Here is a 21,296-nt window from a genome sequence, read left to right as displayed (position 1 = left end):
ACATTTCTCAGTGCAGCAAAAAGAATGGCTCTTTTTTTTCAAATCAAATGGTTTTGAACGAAAAAGTAGGTAACTTCATATCTGTTAGCAAGATTTTGGATTCTTGTGGAGTTTCGATTCTTGGAACTTGAGCAAAAGTGTTTTAATGTAATTTCTACTTCCTTCAGAAATTGGGGGATGCAAATCCCAGGGGATTCCAGGGCTGTAGATTATTCTGGGAAGATGAAACAACATCCTGGAAGAAGGCAAGCTTCTTCTGTACTGTTCAACAAAATGCAGATTATTTTTTTAAGCAAAAAATTAGTGTTGAAAAGAGCTTTCTTCCATGTTGGATGTGTCTTTTGCCTCATTATTTTGACTGGGTTGAGAAAAGGGCTTGCAAAAAGCTCTCTGCCACCTTTGGTCTCCTGTGTCTTTAAAAGGCAGGTTTTGATTTTACATTATTTAGACTGATGCTGCCTTATCCAAAATTTGAGCGTCGTTTGTTTATTTGTCTCTAAGATGGCAGGCGCTTTTAAAAGGGCCAATTTTGAAAATCAGCTGAGGGAAAAATCTTTCGTTCTCCGTCTCTTGCGCTATTGTTGTCTTGGAAAGGGATGCCCCCCCCCCAGCGAGGGAAAACACAGAGTTAATCCGAGGGCTTTAAAAATACCTTTTCCATCAGGCCTGTTTAATCTAGCATAGCCTAGCTGCAATGACCTGATCCCAAAATAGCTGGCAGTGTGTCTTCTCTCAGAGTATTTGCTGCTAAATAATGACAGATGGTGATTTAGCTTGGTTCCAAACTGAAACCCGCCACTGCAGAACTTCAGAAAAATTTGGACAGAAGGGAGAATGAGGTTCAAGGACTTTTTAAATTGGAGTTAGTTACACCCAGGCACTACAAATTCAGACAACCAGCAGCAAGGTGGATAGACTCCATTATACCAGTGATGGATGTACTGATAAGAACAGACCTGAAAGACCATGTGAGGGACGGATTGTCAAGGAGAAAATCTAAATCAGTGGTGGCGAACCTATGGCACGCGTGCCAGAGGCAGTACTCAGAGCCCTCTCTGTGGGCACGCACGCCATGCCCCAGAGATGGCAACCGTCCCTCTTCAACCAGCCGCCCGCTAACTCGCCGAGGTCCCACGTGGCCAGATGCATCCCAGCACCCATGCGCTCGCTGGCCTCTGTGTGCAGGGGCCGATAGTGTCAGGCAGCAGCCGCCCCGGCCCCTGCCTCACCTTGCCCTGTGACAATGGCACCGCCGCCCTGCCTCGCCTTGCCTAGCCTCTCCCCGCAGGACGAGCCTCCTGCCCACCGCCCCACCTGCCAGAGACCCCCTGGATCTCCCCCAACCCTGCCCGGCCCCCATAGGTGTCCCTCCCCATGAGTAACATCGAGGTGATCACGCCCACCTTGGCCACACCCACCCAGTCTGCCATGACCACCACAGCCACGTCCACCCAGTGGGCCACGCCCTCCTGGCACCCGGCGATAAATAAGTGGGTTTTGGGTTGCAGTTTGGGCACTCGGTCTCTAAAAGGTTCGCCATCACTGATCTAAATGGTCGTTAAGAGTCAACGCTGATTTGACGGCGCATAAGCAGCATGTTGAGTTTGACACAATAGGTGGGCTTTTAATACCCACCCCCTAATTTGAATCTTTGAATTTCCACGAGATTAAGAGTAGCGATCCTTCCTTTACGATGTGCTATGTTTTGATCAAACTCTATTGAAAAGTTATGTAATACATTTAAATAAAAACACATATACAGGTAGTCCTCGACTTACAACAGTTCATTTAGCGACCGCTCAAATGGTTACAACGGCACTGGAAAAAGTGCCTTACGGCCATTTTTCAGACTGACGACCGTTGCAGCATCCCCCTATGGTAATGTGGTCAAAATTCAGACGCTTGGCCACTGGTTCATGTTTATTTATTTTTTAATCATTTAACAGTTTTATTAGTTTATGTTATACAAAAAAATACAAAAGCCAAAAGTAGGAAAAATAGGGAGGGGAAAAGGGAAGGGAATGGTGAGGAAAAGAAGGGAAAAGAGAAAGAAAAGGCATTGATATCCAACTCCCTCTGGTGCTGTAGACCTTTTCACAGATTGTACCACTTTTAGGACACGACAATATTTGAGTACCGCCAGTGCTTAGCGAGGTGTCAAAAACTTGATGACTAAAAAAAAAAAGGGAGATTTTGGGTTTTACTGATTAGATCAGTGGTTCTCAACCTTTTTAATGCTGCGACCCCAACCGGTCGTAAGTCGAGGACTAAACCGGTCGTAAGTCGAGGACTACCCAACCGGTCGTAAGTCGAGGACTTTCCATGCCTGGGAGCGCCGCGCATGCGTGGTTCCGCCCCCTGCGCTGGCCGAGGCGTAGCTGGCAAGCGGCAGAGACGGAGCAGGCCGACCATCAGCTGGCCCAGCCCAAGGGAGGTAAGGCACCACCGGAAAAGGGGAAAAAATGGCGGACAAAAAAAATGGCAGACAGCCTTGCTTGGCGACCCCCATGAAATGGTCGATCGACCCCAAATGGGGTCCCGACCCACAGGTTGAGAACCACTGGATTAGATTCATTTGTTGTTATAGAAATGGCTAGTTTATAATACAGTATTATGGAAAAGTAAAAAGTTGAGGTTCAATGTTGATGCTTCCTTCTACTGCAACAGAGGAAGTCTGTTCTTTTTCTCTTCTCCCCCTCCCTTTTCCCCCTTTTTCCTCCCCACTGTGTCCTACTATTTGCTTTTGTATTTTATTCTATCTATATAAATAAAAATGTAAATGTTCGTTTGTTCAAAATCTTAAATCTCCGAAAGTTCTTCACCGATTGCTTTGAAATTTTGATACAACGTTGCGTTCGAATACGCGCGTGTTTTTATATACCTACTATTATATAGATGTCACACCTGTGACAGGTAAAAACATGATATATTACAAACGTGCGCTTTCTCTTTTCTTTCTTTTCCATTTAACCAGACTGAGCCACAGCAACGCGTGGCTGGGTACAGCTAGTAATATAATAAAATGTTACAAATTTTAGAAAAAAGTAAAAAAAAGTACCGGTTTTAATTTCTTCGATGGCTGTTCCTTTGCTGAATCACTTTCCCTTTGTACTGATAAATGTATGATGAATTTATCCACGTTTATTAATATGCACCACCACCAGCTAGCTCAGGGGTCTTCAAACTTGGCACTTTTAAGACTTGTGGACTTCAACTCCCAGAATTCCTCAGCCATCATGGCTGGTTGAGGAATTCTGGGAGTTGGAGTCCACAGGTCTTAAAGTTGCTAAGTTTGTAGACCCCTGAGCTAGCTGGTCGGCTCTTCTTCCTCTCTCCCTCTCCTCCTCTTCCTCCCTGCCTTCTGAGCTCTCCTTCCACAGTGTAGTAAGAATGCGCGCACGCACACACACACACACACACACACACACACACACAGAGTCCCTTCACTGTACCCTTAAAGACACAGGAATCAAGCGCAAAGCAAGAAAGGCTCACAAAAGCCTCCCAGAATAAAGAAACACTGACTACATTTTTTTTCTCTCTTTAAACTGCTTCAGGCTTGTCTCAGTTTAAACAATGTAGCAAACAGGCTCTGGCAATTGCGAAAAGCGATAACCTTAAATTAAGCTTGTTTACCTACAAAGAAAACTTGCTAAAAGCCATAGACAGACTCAAGATAAGGGGGTAAAACTAATTACTTTTGTTTAAAGGGATTAAACCTAACGGAAGGCAACGCTTTGGACTCATTGCTTGCCTTTGTGAAACAGACTAAAATATTCCAACAACCAAAGCACAAAAACCGAGCCTCTGAATTACAAAACGCTGTAAAAACTGTATAAAAATCCTTACGGTCATCCATTCAAGCTGCCAGTTGACCAGGAACCCACTGGCTTTCCGAAATAAGCCCACCTCCTTTCCGACATGCTCGTCTCCCGGCTTTTCATTTCATCAGCGCTGATTACATTCTCCTGGCTAGAGAAAATGAACGTGACGCTGCAACGGTCCTGTGTGTGAAAAATGATCGTGTCATTTTTTTTCCCCAGTGCCGTTGCAACTTTGAATAGCCGCCGAATGAACTGTGTTGTAAGTCGAGGACTACCTGTATTATGGAAAACTGTTATTTTGTCTTTTGCACGTGGCCAACTCGCACTCCAGCAGAGTCACACAGTTCATGGCGATGCTAGGTGGGAGGAAAGTGGGAAGTGAAAATGAGCCAGATGACGTGACCTGGGGCTATGGAAAGATTGTTTCTTCAAGATGAGCTTCAGCAGTTGAGATGCTTGTTAAAAAAAAGGCAGAGTCTTCAATAAGAGAGAGAATGAGAGAAGAGGAAGCCCTGAGTCATTTGGACAGATATTATCTCTCATACTAAGCGAGCTGCAGTGGAAAAGCCACAGGTCTAACACGGAGAGGCAAATACATCATGAAAAAATGCATTGAATGGAAGGAATTCAGCATTGGGCTCCATAGGGGATGGTTGTCACAACAGAATCAATCTTCTCTCTAAATCAGGGATGTCCAACCTTGGCAACATTAAGACTTGTGGACTTCAACTTGGGAGCTGAAGTCCACAAGTCTTAAAACTGCCAAGATTGAATACCCCTACTCTAAACACTAGCCTGGCCACCTTTGAGACAGGTAAATACATGGAATTCCTTGATGGTGATTTGAGCCCACCTGGAGGAGAAGAGGGAGGTAGAAGTGGAGATGAAGGAGGAAGTATGGAAGAAGGAGAAAAGAAGGGTCCCCCCCCAAAAAAAGAATTCCTCCTCTGTGCTTGGTCCAGAAATCCAGGGGGTCTTGGCAGAAGAAACAGCATACTTTGCCTCTCTCTTATCAAGTGTCCCCAAACTAATCGACGCTTTTGCAGCCATCTTATCTTGCGCTTCTTCACAAAGCTTGGAGATGGACTTGCTCTTCAGAGCATTTGCTAAGGCCAACTAGGCCGGAAATACATCCCCTCCGTGCTGAGGTATGTGACCAGGGTAGTTTGAAAATATATATGAGGATAGCAATAGCAATAGCACTTAGACTTAGATACCGCTTCACAGTGCTTTACAGCCCTCTAAACAGTTTATAGAGTTTACAGCCTATTGGATCCTCAGAAGGATGGAAGGCTGAGTCAACCTGGAGCCAGTCAGGATTGAACTGTTGGCAGTGGGCAGAGTCAACCTGCAATTCTGCATTCTAACCCCTGATCCACCAGGACCCTTTCTATGCTTATGAACCGTTTGGCGACAGAATAGCCTAGTGGTGGTGAACCTATGGCACGGAGGCTAGAGGCAGCACTCAGAGCCCTCTCTGTGGGCACGCGCGCCGTCGCCCCAGTCCTAGGCCTTCAGCTGGGTTTTATAAAACCTTTTCGCTTTAGGCCACCGCCGCCGTGTGCAAAAAAAAAAAAAGGTTCAATCAATTAGTCAATTTCAACTTCTCACGGAAAAAAAAAGATCTTGCAAAGTTGGAATTGATTGATTGAACTTTTTAGTCCCACCCAGTCTGCCATTACCACCGTAGCCGCGCCCACCCAATGGGCCATACCCACCCAATAGGCCACACCCATCCGGCACCCGCCGATGCATAAGTGGGTTTGGGGTTGCACGATTGGTCACCACGATGTAAAAAAGATGCTGAGACTCTAGAAAGAGTACAGAGAAGAGCAACAAAGATGATTAGGGGACTGGAGGCTAAAACATATAAGGAACGGTTGCTGGAATTGGGCATGTCTAGTTTAATGAAGAGAAGGACGAGGGGGGACATGATAGCAGTCTTCCAATATCTCAGGGGCTGCCCCAAAGAAGAGGGAGTCAAGCTATTCTCCAAGGCGCCTGAAGGCAGGACAAGAAGCAACGGATGGAAACTAATCAAGGAGAGAAGCAACTTAGAACTAAGGAGAAACTTCCTGACAGTTAGAACAATTAACCAGTGGAACAACCTGCCTCCAGAAGCGGTGAATGCTCCAACACTGGAAGTTTTTAAGAAGAGACTGGACAGCCATTTGTCTGAAATGGTGTAGGGTTTCCTGCCTGAGCAGGGGGTTGGACTAGATGACCTCCAAGGTCTCTTCCAACTTTTATTATTATTATTATTATTATTATTATTATTATTATTATTATTATTATTATTATTATTATTATTATTATCATCATCATCATCATCATCATCATCATCATCATCATCATCATCACTGGAATAGCCTTTAGTGGTGGAGCCTTGCACTTTATTGTTACTGAGGAGCAATGAGAGGTTGCAGTGACATTCCTGAAGTGGGATGAGCTGGGTTTTTCCACATAGGGCTGGCTGGGCACTACTCCTTTTGTTTTCTCATTGGGATAAAAGTGGTTTTTTTCTTGCTATTCCTCTGTGGAAATAACAGGAAACCGTCATCTCTGTTTCTCAGCAGCTTTTTTTTACCCGAAGGGAATGGTGTGAGCTATGAGGAAAGCATCTTCAGGGCTACTCTATGGATTCCCTGTTATTGTGGCTTGCTGAGCCTATATCAGATCATCTTCCCATGAATCATTAGGTTCTCCTCTTGGGAAATAAAAGCAGACCTTTATGCTCCAGTGGGTCTGCTGCTCTTTCCTGATCAGCCTGTTTTGGCCCTAGCTGGCAGCTAGAAAAATAACACGTACTACATAGTGACTTACATAGCTTTCCTTTCTCTGCCTGTCGCCTTTTCTTTCTGCACAAGAGTCTCTCAGGCTGAAAACTGGAGCTAGAGAAGCTTTGAGCTCAAAATAAATAAATGTTGCCCATGCAGAATGTGTTTGGAAAACCTGGATGAGAGATGGGTGGCTAGAAGCCAAGCCACGGATTTCAGGTGGTCCTCAGCTCACAATCCCAATTGAGCCCAACCTTTCTGTTGCGGAGCAAGACAGTTGGGTGAATTTTGCCCCGTTTTATGACCTTCCTTGAACCGTCATTGAGTGAGTCAGTACAGCTGTTAAGTTAATAACTCCTTTGTTAAGTAAATCTGGCTTCCCGATTGGCTTTGCTTGTCAGAAGGCCGCAAAAGGGGTTCGCGTGACCCCGGGGACACTGCAACCGTCATAAGTACATGCCAGTGGCCAAGCGTCTGAATTTTGATCACGTGATCCTGGGGATGCTGCAAAAGGTCGTAAGTGTGAAAAACGGTCACCAGTCACTTTTTTTCAAGGTTGCAATTTCAAGCGGTCACTAAACAAATGGCTGTAAGTCAAGGACTTACCTGTATAACAAATTCAAATTTTATCACGTTCACAGAAATAATGTTCATCATTAATACTCTGCTTTGTTGGTTTTTTCTATGAAAAAAGGGATGGGTTCTTAAGATTAAATGTATTAATTTCACGATAAAAGAAACATATCACTCCTTTGTGGAACTGTGGTCAGAATATATAGCAGTGATGGCGAAACTTTTAGAGACTGAGTGCCCAAAAAATGCCCTGCCCCTGCCCCGCCCCCACCACCCACCGCCTCCATGGCCCGCCGCAGATCGCCCAGGCAGCCCTGCAGCACCATGGCGGCCACTCCCTCTGCCCATGCCCCACAGCATCATCTGCATGTGACAGGGTGCAAGGGCAGAGTCTTGGCTACACTGCTCCACGCGGGCTGTGCCTGGGCGCGACTCTCCTCCAGAGGGCTGTTGGTGAGGGGGCGTGGGGAGAGACGGCGCACGTGCCCACAGAGAGGGCTCTGAGTGCCACTTCTGGCACGCGTGCCATAGGTTCGCCACCACTGATATATAGGATTGAACCTGTCCCTGTCCTGATAAAGCTGGTCAGGCAGTAAAAAGATCCTGGGAGATCTTCCAAATGATCCTCATAACAGAACAAAACAGAATAATAGAGTTGGAAGGCACCTTGGAGGTCTTCTAGTCCAACCCTCTCTGCTCAAGCCAGAGACTCTAAACTATTTCAGACAAATGGCTGTCCAATCTCTTCTTAAAAACTTCCAGAGTTGGAGCATTCACCGCTTCTGGAGGCAAGTTGTTCCACTGAATAATTGTTCTAACTATCAGGAAGTTTCTCCTTAATTCCAGGATGCTTCTCTCCTTGATTAGTTTCCATCCGTTGCTTCTTGTCCTGCCTTCAGGTGCCTCGGAGAATAGCTTGACTCCCTCTTCTTTGGGGCAGCCGCTCAAATATTAAGACTGCTATCATGTCACTCCTAGTCCTTCTTTTCATTAGACTAGACCAGTGATGGCAAACCTTTTAGAGACTGAGTGCCCAAAAACTGGCTCCACCCCCCTGTCCCCCCTGCTCCATCCCCTGCCCCGCCTGCCCGCAGGGCCACTCACCGCCTCCAAGGCCTGCCGCAGATCGCAGAGGCAGCCCAGCAGCGCTATGGCGGTTACACCCTCTGCCCACGCCCTGCAGCATCAACTGTGCACGATGGGGTGTGAGGGCAGAGTCTTGTCTATGCTGCCTGGCTGCCATGTCCTTGGCTGCGCTGCTCCGCGTGGGCCACGCTCAAGGGCGACTCTCCTTCAGGGGGGCTGCTGGAGAGGAGGGGGTCACGGGGGGAGGCAAGGCTAGGGCAACGGCACGTGTGCCCACAGAGAGGGCTCCGAGTGCCGCCTCTGGCACCTGTGCCATAGGTTCGCCACCACTGGACTAGACATGGCTACAGAGGTTGGGGAACCCGGCCTTTCCTAATCCAGCTCAGCACTTCATATCGCAGAGCGCCAGTTTCACGAAGATAGGAAACCACTTTTATGTCATCTTTTGAATACTTTTCTTCCTGACAGGGTAGCTCAGGATGGGAGATCAGAGGCAACGTTCGTTATCCACGTCCGGAGAGTCGCTATATCACGTTCTAGGACTGGACAAGAATGCCACCTCAGATGATATTAAGAAATCATACAGGTAAGGGGGTGGAACCCCAAGTGGCACACAAGTATGTTGCATACAAACGTTTGTTGATACAACCAGCTCAGCTCGTGATTTTGGATCTCTGAACTTCTAGAACCTGAAACAGGGAGTCCTCAACTTACAACCACAATTGGGAGCAGAATTTCTGTTGCTAGGCAAGCTGGTTGTTAAAGTGAGTTGTGCCTGATCTTACAGTCTTTTTTTGCTACGGTTGTTAAGTGAATGGCTGCAGCTAGGTAAATTACATGGTCGTTAAGCGAAGCTGGCTTCTCCCTTTGACTATAGCTTGTTGGAAGCTGTCTGGGAAGCTTGCAAATGGCCATCACAGGACTCCAGCATGCTGCAACTGTTATAAACAAATGCTGGTTGCCAGATTCCTGGATTTTGAGCACATGATTGGGGGGTCACGCTGTGACAATCATAACGGTGAGGATTGGTTATAAGTCCCTTTTTTATTGCCATGGTAACTTTGGACATTCACTCAGAAGCCGAGGACTTCCTGTATGAAGTTAGCTGGTGTATGGACCAGTAAATGCACCGGCCAGCTGTCTCTGTTTGAGAAAATAAAGCATTTGGAATCTGCCCCAAACTCTCTTGAATTGGGGATTCAACAGAAATTCAAGCAGCTGTGACCTCCCAAAGTTTTTGCAACTGAAGACGTAATAATAATAATAATAATAATAATAATAATAATAATAATAATAATAATAATAATAATAATAATGATAATAATGATAATAATGATAATAATCCTATCCCAGGTCCTGGGTAAGGACTCGATAGGTAGACAAAATGCCAAATCCAGTCTGAACATCTGGCTGACTGTGCGATGATCCATAATTAATTAATTATTATTATTATTAATAATAATAATAATAGTAATAATAATAAAGTTGGGAGGGACCTTGGAGGTCATCTGGTCCAACCCCCTGCTCAGGCATATAACCCTGTACCACTTCAGACAAATGGCTGTCCAGTCTCTTCTTAAAAACTTCCAGTGCTGGCGCATTCACCGCTTCTGGAGGCAGGTTGTTCCACTGGTTAATTGTTCTAACTGTCAGGAAGTTTCTCCTGAGTTCTAGGTTGCTTCTCTCTTTGATTAGTTTTCATCCGTTGCTTCTTGTCCTGCCTTCAGGCGCTTTGGAGAATAGCTTGACTCCCTCTTCTTTGGGGCAGCCCCTGAGATACTGGAAGACTGCTATCATGTCCCCCCTCGTCCTTCTCTTCATTAGACTAGACATACCCAATTCCAGGAACCATTCCTTATATGTTTTAGCCTCCAGACCTCTAATCATCTTTGTTGCTCTTCTCTGTACATCACTTACCTTATTTTAAAATGAGTTGTTTACTTCCAATTTGAAGCAGAAATGAAACAGATATTAAGAACATGGGAGCATAACCTCTAAACTGACAAGAGGGAAGTTCGAAAGTAATGTTAGAAAACATCACTTGTCAAAAGGAGTAGTGGAAGCTTGCAACCAAAACTTCCAGCGGAGGTGGTGGGTCAAGTAACTGAGTAACTGAGTTTAAACATGTTTGAGATAATAAACACATCGTCTGACAAAAATAAAAAAAAATAAAAATAAAAACTCAAAGGAACGACTCAATGGACCATCTTTCTTCCTATGTTTCTGTGTTTAATGGAAACGTAGAACCCCTGAAATCTGAAGAGAAGTGCTTTGTGGGACTTCATGCCAATACGTGGCATGTTTTTGTGGGTTCACAGTTATGTTTGAGGTAAAGAAAGTACCAAAAGCCCCAGGTTTGAGGATGCTGCCGCAGAGCAAAAAAGAAAATGCCGAATCGACTTGGGTTTTCCCTCCTAGTATTAAGCACACACGCAAAACCTGAATTAAAAAATAGAACCACACAGCTCCAAATTCTAGGGATGTGTTTTTATTCTTTCCACGCCAAAATTTATCCTAATTACCTCAACCTTTTTTTTCTTTCTCATTTCAGTCATGCAATTAGGGTTTAGGTCAACTTGTTCTTTGCCTGTTTCTAATCAGTGGGAGTTAGAAATCCTGCCAATAAATTACAAAATATGAAGTTAGCAGTGTTTCTCCTAAAAACGTATCAGGTATTTCCAAATCTGTCTATGACTCAGGCTGATCAAGAATAATGTATTTTAAAAAAACACACACAAAAAAAGGTTGGATGGGAATCATGAGCTCTTGGTGGTAAATGTTATTCTAAAGTTTTGATTTGAAGGCTTTTAATATAGCTTGAAATGTGTAAGATTGCAAGTATTGCTCTTAATAAGAATAGGGCAGGGGTAGGCAACCTTGGCTCTTTTATGACTCGTGGACTTCAACTCCCAGAATTCCTGAGCCAGTCACGCTGAGGGGAAAGTGAGAGGTTTCTAAGCTGAGCCATGCTGGCTCAGGAATTCTGGGAGTTGAAGTCCACGAGTCATAAAAGAGCCAAGGTTGCCTACCCCTGGGTTAGACAGTTTGTGATGGAGATGAATCATCCTCCTGCATTACGAGCCTGTAGGCTCCTTAGTGCTCTCTGAGCTTGATTGCTTGCTTGCAGATGTTTAATTACCTAACTAGGTAACATCATCAATGATAGAAGGGGGTGGGATTTGCAAAGTGGAGGAGGAGGAGGATGACGATGATGAGTGGCTTGCCCTGTCTCTGTTGCCACCAATATTTGAGCTACAAATATTCTCTTCTCTTGGTACTTATGAACCTGTTCTAGAGTAAATGCAAAGAGTCTTTATGTTCCTTTGTTCCTTATCTGGCCTATAGTTAGCTAAATGTGCCTTTGCATTCAAGAAATAACTCTTTCTTTCTTTCTTTATTTATTTATTTATTTATTTCTTGTGCTTTTCGCTCAAGAGGCAGCTTAGGCAGAAATTAAGCTTCCTTATATTTCTTAATAAATCTATAATTTACTTCAGATACAATGAATGGCATTCATTTATTGCAGACATGTCAAACTCGCGACGTCGCACGACGTATCGAGACTGTTTTGCCATTGCCGGCTATGGGGCGGGCACAGCTTCAGGGTGACATGTCCGGCCCACGGGCTGGCACTTTGACACCCCTGATTTATTGCACCCAGCTTTTCTTTTTAATGGGAACTTCCACTAGTTAATTACTTGCTATTCTTTTAGCTCTGCATAAGCTCAGGAGCACATTCTCCAACAGGGGCTCCTGCCCCAGTTTTTCCATGAGATGTTAGGGGATACATAACAGAGAAAGTTTTTAATCAATTGATTCTCTTAGGTCTAAAATTTAGCAATTTAATTTTCCCCCGGTACATCTTAGAAGGATCGTGTAGGTAAAGTTTGAGATGTTTATAATAAAAGATTTGAAATATGTTAATGGCACTTGGAATCCAAAGCAGGAAAGGTGCATTAGAGTGGGAAGGGGTGCTTGTGCCCCACCTGTTCACACCTCCTAAAAGAAGCTGCACTGGCAAAGTTGAATAAAAATAAAATAATTTGTCTCTTTATAGCGAGTGCTTTTTTGGAAAGCCAAGTCTAACTAATCCTCGACTTACAGCCATCATTGAGCCTAGAGTTACGGTCATAAGTCATGGTGGTCATTAAATGGGTCACCATGTGACTAGACCCGATTTGCCGGCATTTTTTTATGCTGGCCATTAAGCAAATCCATTTTACACAATGGGCTTTTTTGGGGGGGGGGGCCAGAAACTGGAAATAAACACCAGCAAAACTGGCAAAAAAAATTGTCAAAAATTTCCATCACATGATTAGCGGAAGTGGCAAGAGGCCGAAAGGTGAGCCGGTTTCCAGCATCCAAAATGGGATTGCGTGGTTGTGTGAAGGGGATGCAGCCATTGTAACTTTGAAATCGGGTCACTAGAGGTGGTCCTTGACTTACGATCAGTCACTTAATGACAGTTACAACAGACACCTCCCCTCCCCCCAAAAAGCTACATCCTGAGTATGTATCGGAATGTGAAGTCTGTGTTCCACTCTCACATACAACATATTTGGTGTATAAACGAGTGTGTGTCAGAGAGAGCTCCGGCTTCATTTTTCTCAGAATTCCAGCTGTTTGAAAAGTAACTTCCATATGACTGCTCCAACACTACATTTCATATTTTGTCACGCCTCCCCCCCCTAAATACCGTTTAATTCTATCCTAGGAAACTTGCATTAAAATATCACCCGGATAAGAATCCAGATAATCCAGAAGCCGCAGATAAATTTAAAGAGATTAACAACGCCCACGCAATATTGACTGATGCTACCAAAAGAAATATTTATGATAAGTATGGTTCTTTGGGCCTGTATGTAGCAGAACAGTTTGGAGAAGAGAACGTGAACACCTACTTCGTGTTGTCCAGCTGGTGGGCCAAGGTAAGTAGCAAGTGGATTCTGTTTTGGAAATAATTAAATTGATTTTGTCTTAAAACAAAATTTGTCTCCTTTTTTTTCTAACGTGGAAATACTTAAGTATTTAGTCTTCCGTCTAGCTCAGTGTTTCTCAACCTTGACAATTTTAAGGCATGTGGACTTCAACTCCCAGAATTCCACAGCCAGCAATGCTGGCTGTGGAATTCTGGGAGTTGAAGTCCACATGCCTTAAAATTGTCGAGGTTGAGAAACACTGGTCTAGCTACCACAAACCAGTTTCTTTGGTCTCTTTATCCTGTTCTCTCTCCCCCTCTGTAAATTGAATAGCTGCTGAGGCTTGTAAAAATGCTAACTGTGATTAAAGAAAATTTAAATCACATACGATTTGTGCGCCAGTTAATTTTCCTGGGGGTAATAAAGATTTCCAAGGCAAGAAGCAGGCTTGCGATCTTTAAAGAATGCAGAAAGGTCATAGGAGATCATATTTTTCTAGATGACCCTTCTCTCTGGGAGAGGAAAAGAGAATATTTTAGCAGAGGAGAGTGAATTTCCATTGATAGTTTAAGGCAACCTTGGCCCCTTCATGACTCGTGGACTTCAACTCCCAGAATTCCTGAGCCAGCCATGCTGAAGGGAAAAGGGAGAGGTTTCCAAGCTGAGCCAGGCTGGCTCAGGAATTCTGGGAGTTGAAGTCCACCAGTCATAAAAGAGCCAAGGTTGCCTACCCCTGCCCAAATACCTGAATTTTGATCACGTGACCGTGAGGAAAAAATATTTAAATATTTAAACCAGGGGTCTTCAAACTTGGCTCTTTTATGACTCGTGGACTTCAACTCCCAGAATTCCTGAGCCAGCCACGCTGAGGGGAAAGGGAGAGGTTTCCAAGCTGAGCCATGCTGGCTCAGGAATTCTGGGAGTTGAAGTCCACGAGTCATAAAAGAGCCAAGGTTCCCCACCCCTGAACAAGGGTATGCATTAAAATCTCTTTTTTTAAGTCTGGCATTTGCATTTAATATTGTCAAAAGTTTGTCGGAATCATGATTAACTTTTCTAAAATGGATTCATTTTCATTTTTTTTTACGACAAGATACAAACTTGAGGTTAAAAGGGCATCTTAACATCCGGAATTTTTCATGAGCAATACCTTTCCTGTACAATTTCTTGAAAATTCTAAATTACATTCTGGAAGCTTTCTTAAAGCATGAAAAAGATCTGACTCAATTAAATCTAGTAAACAAAAAAGGGTTAATGGTATTTTAGCTTGAAAATATCATATGATGTCACCTATTTTAAGCCTCTTGTACGTTTGAGGGCTCTGTTTTCCCGTTTTGATGAGTCAGCCACAGATATCTATTACTTTTCAGCTTTTTCCTGGATTATCTACCATGATAGAAACATTTTGAGCTTCATCCGAGAACTTGGTCGTACTAAGCTATTGCTACTCTTGTATAGAACCATTTTGTCTTTATGGATGCAGTTTAGATGTATTAGATCATATCTCTAGATAGATAGATAGAGAGATAGAGAGATAGATAGATAGATGGATGGATGGATGGATGGATGGATGGATGGATGGATGGATGGATGGATGGATAGATAGATAGATAGATAGATAGATAGATAGATAGATAGATAGATAGATAGATAGATAGATAGATAGATAGATGATAGATAGATAGATGATAGATAGATAGATAGATAGATAGATAGATAGATAGATAGATAGATAGATGATAGATAGATAGATAGATAGATAGATAGATAGATAGATAGATAGATAGATGATAGATTAGATAGATAGATAGATAGATAGATAGATAGATAGATAGATAGATAGATAGATAGATAGATAGATAGATAGATAATATGTAATATAATAACAGCCTGAATGCTGGAAAGGTTGGTCAAGAGAGCTAATGATAGGTTTAGAAATTTTTCTAAATGCATCTCTGCGTTTATTCATCCCAATACATCGTGATACAGGGCAGTATTCACGAAGCAAGATAAAGCAAGAAGAAATACTACAATATTGTTAATGTATTAATGACATCAATACAGTAACAATAGGAGGGCTCGCCCACAATCGTTCAAACCCAAAAGCACGTTGGAATTATGACGGTCTTAACAGGCTTATGATATGGGCGACACGATGAGCCCAAACGGACAAGATTGACAGGGGTGTCCAACCTTAGCACCCCTAAGATAGTGGACTTCGACCCCCAGAATTCCCCAGCAAGAACTTGACATCCTTGTGAAGTCACTTACAATAAGGCCTCGTAGAAGAAGCAAGGATCCCGCAGGCCTTGATCAGGAATTTCAGTGCAAGACTTAATGAAGATAACAAAATTTTTGAGAAATCTGGTAGGACCCCCCAGCCCTCTTTTATAAGTGAGTTCTTTAAGATGATGCCTCTTTGAACATTTTTTAATCTCTTTTTCCCGGAGAGCAAACTACTGTTTATGAGATAGGCCAGTTACGCATGTGTAGTGTTCCTCTCATTTCTTTCTCATCTTGCTTACAACTGCCCTTAGGGCTGTCACTGAAAAGGCCTGTGGTGGCCCATACTCCAGGAACAGCATCTCTTGAAGTTAGGGCAGGGGTAGGCAACCTTGGCTCTTTTATGACTCGTGGACTTCAACTCCCAGAATTCCTGAGCCAGCCACGCTGAGGGGAAAGGGAGAGGTTTCCAAGCTGAGTCATGCTGGCTCAGGAATTCTGGGAGTTGAAGTCCACGAGTCATGAAGGGGCCATAGTTCCCCCACGCTGGCTCAGGAATTCTGGGAGTTGAAGATCACGAGTCATAAAAGAGCCAAGGTTGCCTACCCCTGAGTTAGGGGGATCCTTAGCAGGCCCTCCCTTGGGATTCAGTCCAGACAGGCAGATCTGATTTTAGCAAGATGATTTCCCATCTATCCCAGTGCTAAATGAAAAAGAGTCTTCTAGATCAGGGGGCTCCAAGCCCCGGGCTGTGGCCCACTACTGGGTTGTGGCCTATTTGGAACCGGATCATGCTAGCGGAGGGCTGGGGCACACGCATGCGTGCGCAGCTCGACTTATGCGAATGGTCGGCCAGCAGGCGTACAAATGCGTGTGCAGTTCAACTTGTGCAATTAGAGCTGCGCGCGCATGTGCGTACGTACCAGCCTACCACTTGCACGGCCTGGTTCCCCTCTTCCCCCCTCCCCAAGCCGGGCTACCAAGCCATAAAGGTTGGAGACCGCTGTTCTAGATAACCAGCCTTGGGCCTCAAGATGGCTGTGGTTCTACAATGCCAGGTTTTCTCCACCTGCAACCTGGTTACCGTGTTTTGTAGATATTTACCCCTTCTGAGTTGGCTTGCAAGGCTGCCCTGTATGAAATGGGCTGATTAACTACTTGAATGCCTTTGGATCACCGTCCAGTGCAGAGGACTCTAAAGGTCGCTGAACAATTGTCATAAATCAGTATAGTCAAGGTGGAAGATCACACCCAACGAGCAGCCATCAGCTCTTAAGACATGTAATCAGCAGTTGATCTTTCCACTGCTGAGAGTGGAAAGACACTCAATCTTTCAGTGTACCCGGTTCTTGTCACTCTCTTTTTCTGATCTGGCCTCCCCAGGCAAGCTTGCTTGCTTGCTCCATACGGATGGTCTACATCAGGGGTCCCCAATCCCTAGTCCAGGGGTCGGTAACCTTAAACACTCAAAGAGCCACTTGGACCCATTTCCCAGAGAAAAGAAAACACTGGGAGCTGCAAAACTTGCGCGCGCATGCACGTGCACACACAGGAGGGGGGGAGCTTGATTGAAGAGTTTAATTAAAAAGAAATAGAGGCTGCTGTGCACGAGTTCTCTCTCTCTCCCTCCCTCTCTCTCTCTCCCTCTCTTTGCCTCCCTCTCTCTCCCCCCTCTCTCCCTCTCTCGGATCTTCTGCTCACCTGGCAAGCTGGCTTCACGCTGTTCTCCGACAAGCTGATACACATTCTTATTGGGCTGGCTCTCTCCTGCTCTTGGTCTGCCAGTCTTCTTCCCCCACTCAGTGTGTGTGTGTGTGTGTGTGTGTGTGTGTGAGAGAGAGAGAGAGAGAGAGAGAGAGAGCGCTTCTGTTTTCTGCTGCTTCCTGCGGAGACGCAGCAAAGGCAGGAGCCCCGCCCAATAAGCTTGTCAGCTTGTCGGAGAACAGCGTGAGGCCATTCTCTTTTTTACACACACAGAGAGAGAGAGAGAGAGAGAGAAGGGAAGAAGGGAAGCGCAAGTGCCTCTCTTTGTCTCTGTCTCTCTGCAAATGGCGGAGGAGGCTGTGAGCCGTAGGAGAAGGCTCAAAGAGCCACATGCGGCTCCGGAACCGCGGGTTGCTGACCCATGCCCTAGTCCATGGACCGGCACTGGGCCGCAGCACGCCAGAAACCGGGCCGCACAAACAAGCGAAGCCCCATCTACAGGATGCAGGCAGCACGCGAAACCATGCTCCCCTCCGGTCTGTGGAAGAACTCTCCGCGGAAGCAATCCCTGATGCCCCAAAGGTTGGGGGCTGCTGGTCTACATTTCTTTTCTCCCCTATCCAGGCGCTGTTCGTCTTTTGTGGGCTCATCACCGGGTGCTACTGCTGCTGCTGTCTCTGCTGTTGCTGTAATTGTTGCTGTGGAAAGTGTAAACCGAAACCCCCCGAAGGAGAGGAACCGGAATTTTATGTCTCTCCAGAAGACCTGGAGGCCCAAGTACAATCAGACGAGAGGGGTAAGTGTTGGTTTCTCCAGTTAAACCACCAGGAACACCTCCAAACCTCAGAAAAAGGGGAAACAGCTGATACGATGTGGCTTAAGATGCCATATCGTTGAGAATCACTCAGTGTAGCAGTGAAGGCATCAGGATAGAAACAAGGACAAGGCGAGTTCTAGTCCCACCTTAGGCTTCAAAGCCAGCTGGGTGACTTTGAGCTAATCATCAGGAGATCGTGAGTTCTAGTTCTGCCTTAGGCATGAAAGCCGGCTGGCTGACTTTGGGCCAGTCCCTCTCTCTCTCAGTCCAACCCACCTCACAAGGCTGTTGTGGGGAAAGTAGGAGGAGGAAGATGTATAATAATCGTAGTAGTAGTAGTAGTAGTAGTAGTAGTAGTAGTAATAATAATAATAATTAATAATAATAATAATAATAATAATAATAATAATAATAATAATAATAAAGTTGGAAGGGACCTTGGAGGTCATCTAGTCCAACCCCCTGCTCTGGCAGGAAACCCTATACCATTTCAGACAGATGGCTGTCCAATCTCTTCTTAAAAACTTCCAGTGTTGGAGCATTCACCGCTTCTGGAGGCAGGTTGTTCCACTGGTTAATTGTTCTAACTGTCAGGAAGTTTCTCCTTAGTTCCAGGTTGCTTCTCTCCTTGATTAGTTTCCATCCGTTGTTCCTTGTCCTGCCTTCAGGCGCTTTGGAGAATAGCTTGACTACCTCTTCTGGTTGTAAGTCGAGGACCACCTGTACCATCTGAGTAGCTACAGAATGGGGGGACATGATAGCAGTGATCCAGTATCTCAGGGGCTGCCCCAAAGAAGAGGGAGTCTTCTTTGGGGCAGCCAAAGTCTTCTTTCTTGCCTCCAGAAGCGGTGAATGCTCCAACACTGGAAGTTTTTAAGAAGAGACTGGACAGCCATTTGTCTGAAATGGTATAGGGTTTCCTGGTATAGGGGGTTGGACTAAATGACCTCCAAGGTCCCTTCCAACTACTACTACTACTACTACTTCTTCATCATCATCATCATCATCATCATCATCATTATTATTATTATTATTATTATTGTTGTTGTTGTTGTTACTTTTTCTTACAATAGATCGGGAATTTCTGCCAAACCTTTGTTTCCCCCAATAATGACACGTTGCATATTCTGTTAATGCTTAAACAAACTTTTAATAAAATAGGTTGGTCAGAAAAGGAGCTAGCAGACCCATCTTGATGTTCAACTTTCAAAAAAGTTGGCGTCTCTTTTTCAGAGAACACCGAAGGCCCCATCGTGATCCAGCCAGCCTCGGCCACAGAGACGACTCAGCTCACGGCAGATTCTCACCCCAGCTACCACACCGATGGATTCAACTAAGCTAAGGAAGCACTTATTTAACCCGGATGGATCAGAGTAAATAATTATATGGCCAATCCAGCACTAGAATCATGGACAATTAGGCATAGATTATGGGGGAAGGGAGGCATTCGCCAATGGTCAATTGGGCAGCTTCACAACCGGCCGACAAAACATTTTGTAATCCCCTCGTCATCTTTTTTGTCACCTTCAGTGTCGTATCTCAATGAGACATGGAAGTACTGTAGCATGCCAAACCTGAACCTGTTTAGCTTTAGTCTTCTTCTTCTTTTTCTTTCTTTCTTTCTTTCGTTGTTTTCCCGTTCCGTTTTTCAAAAAGGAAGAATAGCATGTGTCAAGTTTACATTATAAACGTTTTTTTTGTGTTGTCAATGTACTAAGGAGTTGATCATGATGAGCGTGACGGTTGCATTCTGCATTTTTAAGCAGCAAGACCGGTTAGAAACAAATGAGGCACTTTTTCAAAGAGGACTTAAAATTTATCCGAGGAGCCACAAAACTTCCATACAGTTGAGTTACGAACCCCCTCCTGCTCCGCTGGAGAGCAGCAGAGGTGGCCCCCTTGCCCGTAGGTCCCTGGCTTCTGCCTCCATAAATTTATTTGGAAAAATGCTGATGTTGCAAGGAAGGGATAAGAATGCTGTTTTCTGGGAATTTTGTTTCGCTTTCTTCTTTCAAAGCGGTCTGATAGGCTTCGTAGGCGTCTTGTCGACCTTCTCTACGGTGGGAGGGAGTTGTAATCCGCTATATCTGGAGAGGGAAATCACCTCTGCAAAGATGGTTGTGCAGTTTTTTCTTGTGTGGGAGAGGGCCGAAGTAGTGGTTTTTAATTACAAAACCAGAACTTAACTTGAATCATGTCTTTGACGTTTAAATTAAAACGGCACATTCGTCTTCTTCAAATTTAAAAAAAAAAAAATAAGCATTCCCCAAACTATTTATAGTTAAACTGCTGGGGGGTGTGTGTGTTTGGGGGCACAAATGCATGTTGTTCTCACTGCCCAGTTGGAATGAAGTGTTATAGCCAAAAGCCACTTTTAGATTTTTGTTGGAATGTACATTGGTCTGACGGTTGTTCTCAAATCACTCTTTTTTTAGAATAATAATAATAATAATAAATCTATCAAGTCCACTTTATAAATTACGTATTCTAGTGATATACTTAGATTTATTTTTTAATTTATGTTTTTAAATATCCCTGGCACCTAGCTCACGGTTCCTTAAATGGGGGGGCCATCATCCAGCAGGTGTGTTGGGGTGTGACCCTCTGCATTCGCCAGCCGGTGGGGTTCGCTTCCTGTACTGGGAGCGTACGATAGTGATGTCAAGCATTCCTTTGATGACATCGGTCCATGGATATAATTTGAGCCCATTTTTGCGTAATGCCATCTTGGTTTCTACACCCTGCCTCTGATATGTGATATTGTGGCGGTCATGGGGCTGATATAAAGGACGCAATCCACGTCCTTTGCACCTCGACAGACTTAATGCATGCGGTGTCACTCGCCTCCCCCTCCCTTTCTCAATGTTCATGGCTGGGAATTTGGGGACTTGTAGTTCCAACACAACCGGAGGCCACCGGGCTGAGGAACAGTGAACTAGCAGGTCACAATTCTGATAGCGATAACTATGGTAGAATTGGCTGCTGTTGTTTTTTTTCCCCCTTTTGCGACCTGCAGGGCAGGAATCAGATGACTGAAACTGACTAGAACTGATCAGGTGGGGAATGAATTGGACCTGAGATGGCCAGATCAACCTCGAATCCATTGTCTGATTTTTTCTGGTGGGTTGGTTGGCTGGTTTCTTTCTCTGCCTCAGGCCTTCCTTTATAAAATGGGAGCAATCGGTCTCAAATGTCCACATTTTATTGTGCGGTACTTTACATATTTGGAGCAGTGTGTGATAGGGTTGTGTGAGTTGTATGTCTAAACGGCGATTTTTCTTTGAAAGGAAACTCACGTGCTTTTCCATGTATCCGTGTAGACAACCTTGGCCATTTTAAGACCAGTGGACTTCAGCTCCCAGAATTCCCCAGC

The 21,296-nt window shown here is 44.6% G+C and overlaps 1 protein-coding gene across 1 annotated transcript in view; it reads left to right on the top strand.

The window, feature by feature from the left end:
• DNAJC5 (DnaJ heat shock protein family (Hsp40) member C5) overlaps positions 1–19,865 on the top strand; it is a 28,606-nt gene extending 8,741 nt beyond the window's left edge. Inside the window, exons 2-5 of the mRNA XM_015822628.1 lie at positions 8,729–8,846; positions 12,975–13,188; positions 17,731–17,902; positions 19,157–19,865. Coding sequence (XP_015678114.1) covers positions 8,740–8,846; positions 12,975–13,188; positions 17,731–17,902; positions 19,157–19,260 — 597 coding nt within the window. The 5' untranslated portion in view covers positions 8,729–8,739 and the 3' untranslated portion in view covers positions 19,261–19,865. The remainder of the gene's footprint in view (positions 1–8,728; positions 8,847–12,974; positions 13,189–17,730; positions 17,903–19,156) is intronic.
• Positions 19,866–21,296: the final 1,431 nt, after the last annotated feature.

The sequence above is a fragment of the Protobothrops mucrosquamatus genome, unplaced genomic scaffold (genome assembly GCF_001527695.2).
Source record: "Protobothrops mucrosquamatus isolate PMUCROS unplaced genomic scaffold, P.Mucros_1.0 scaffold_11, whole genome shotgun sequence".
NCBI lineage: Eukaryota > Metazoa > Chordata > Lepidosauria > Squamata > Viperidae > Protobothrops > Protobothrops mucrosquamatus.
Note: the sequence above shows the minus strand (reverse complement) of the source record. Positions and strands in the feature narration are given on the sequence as shown.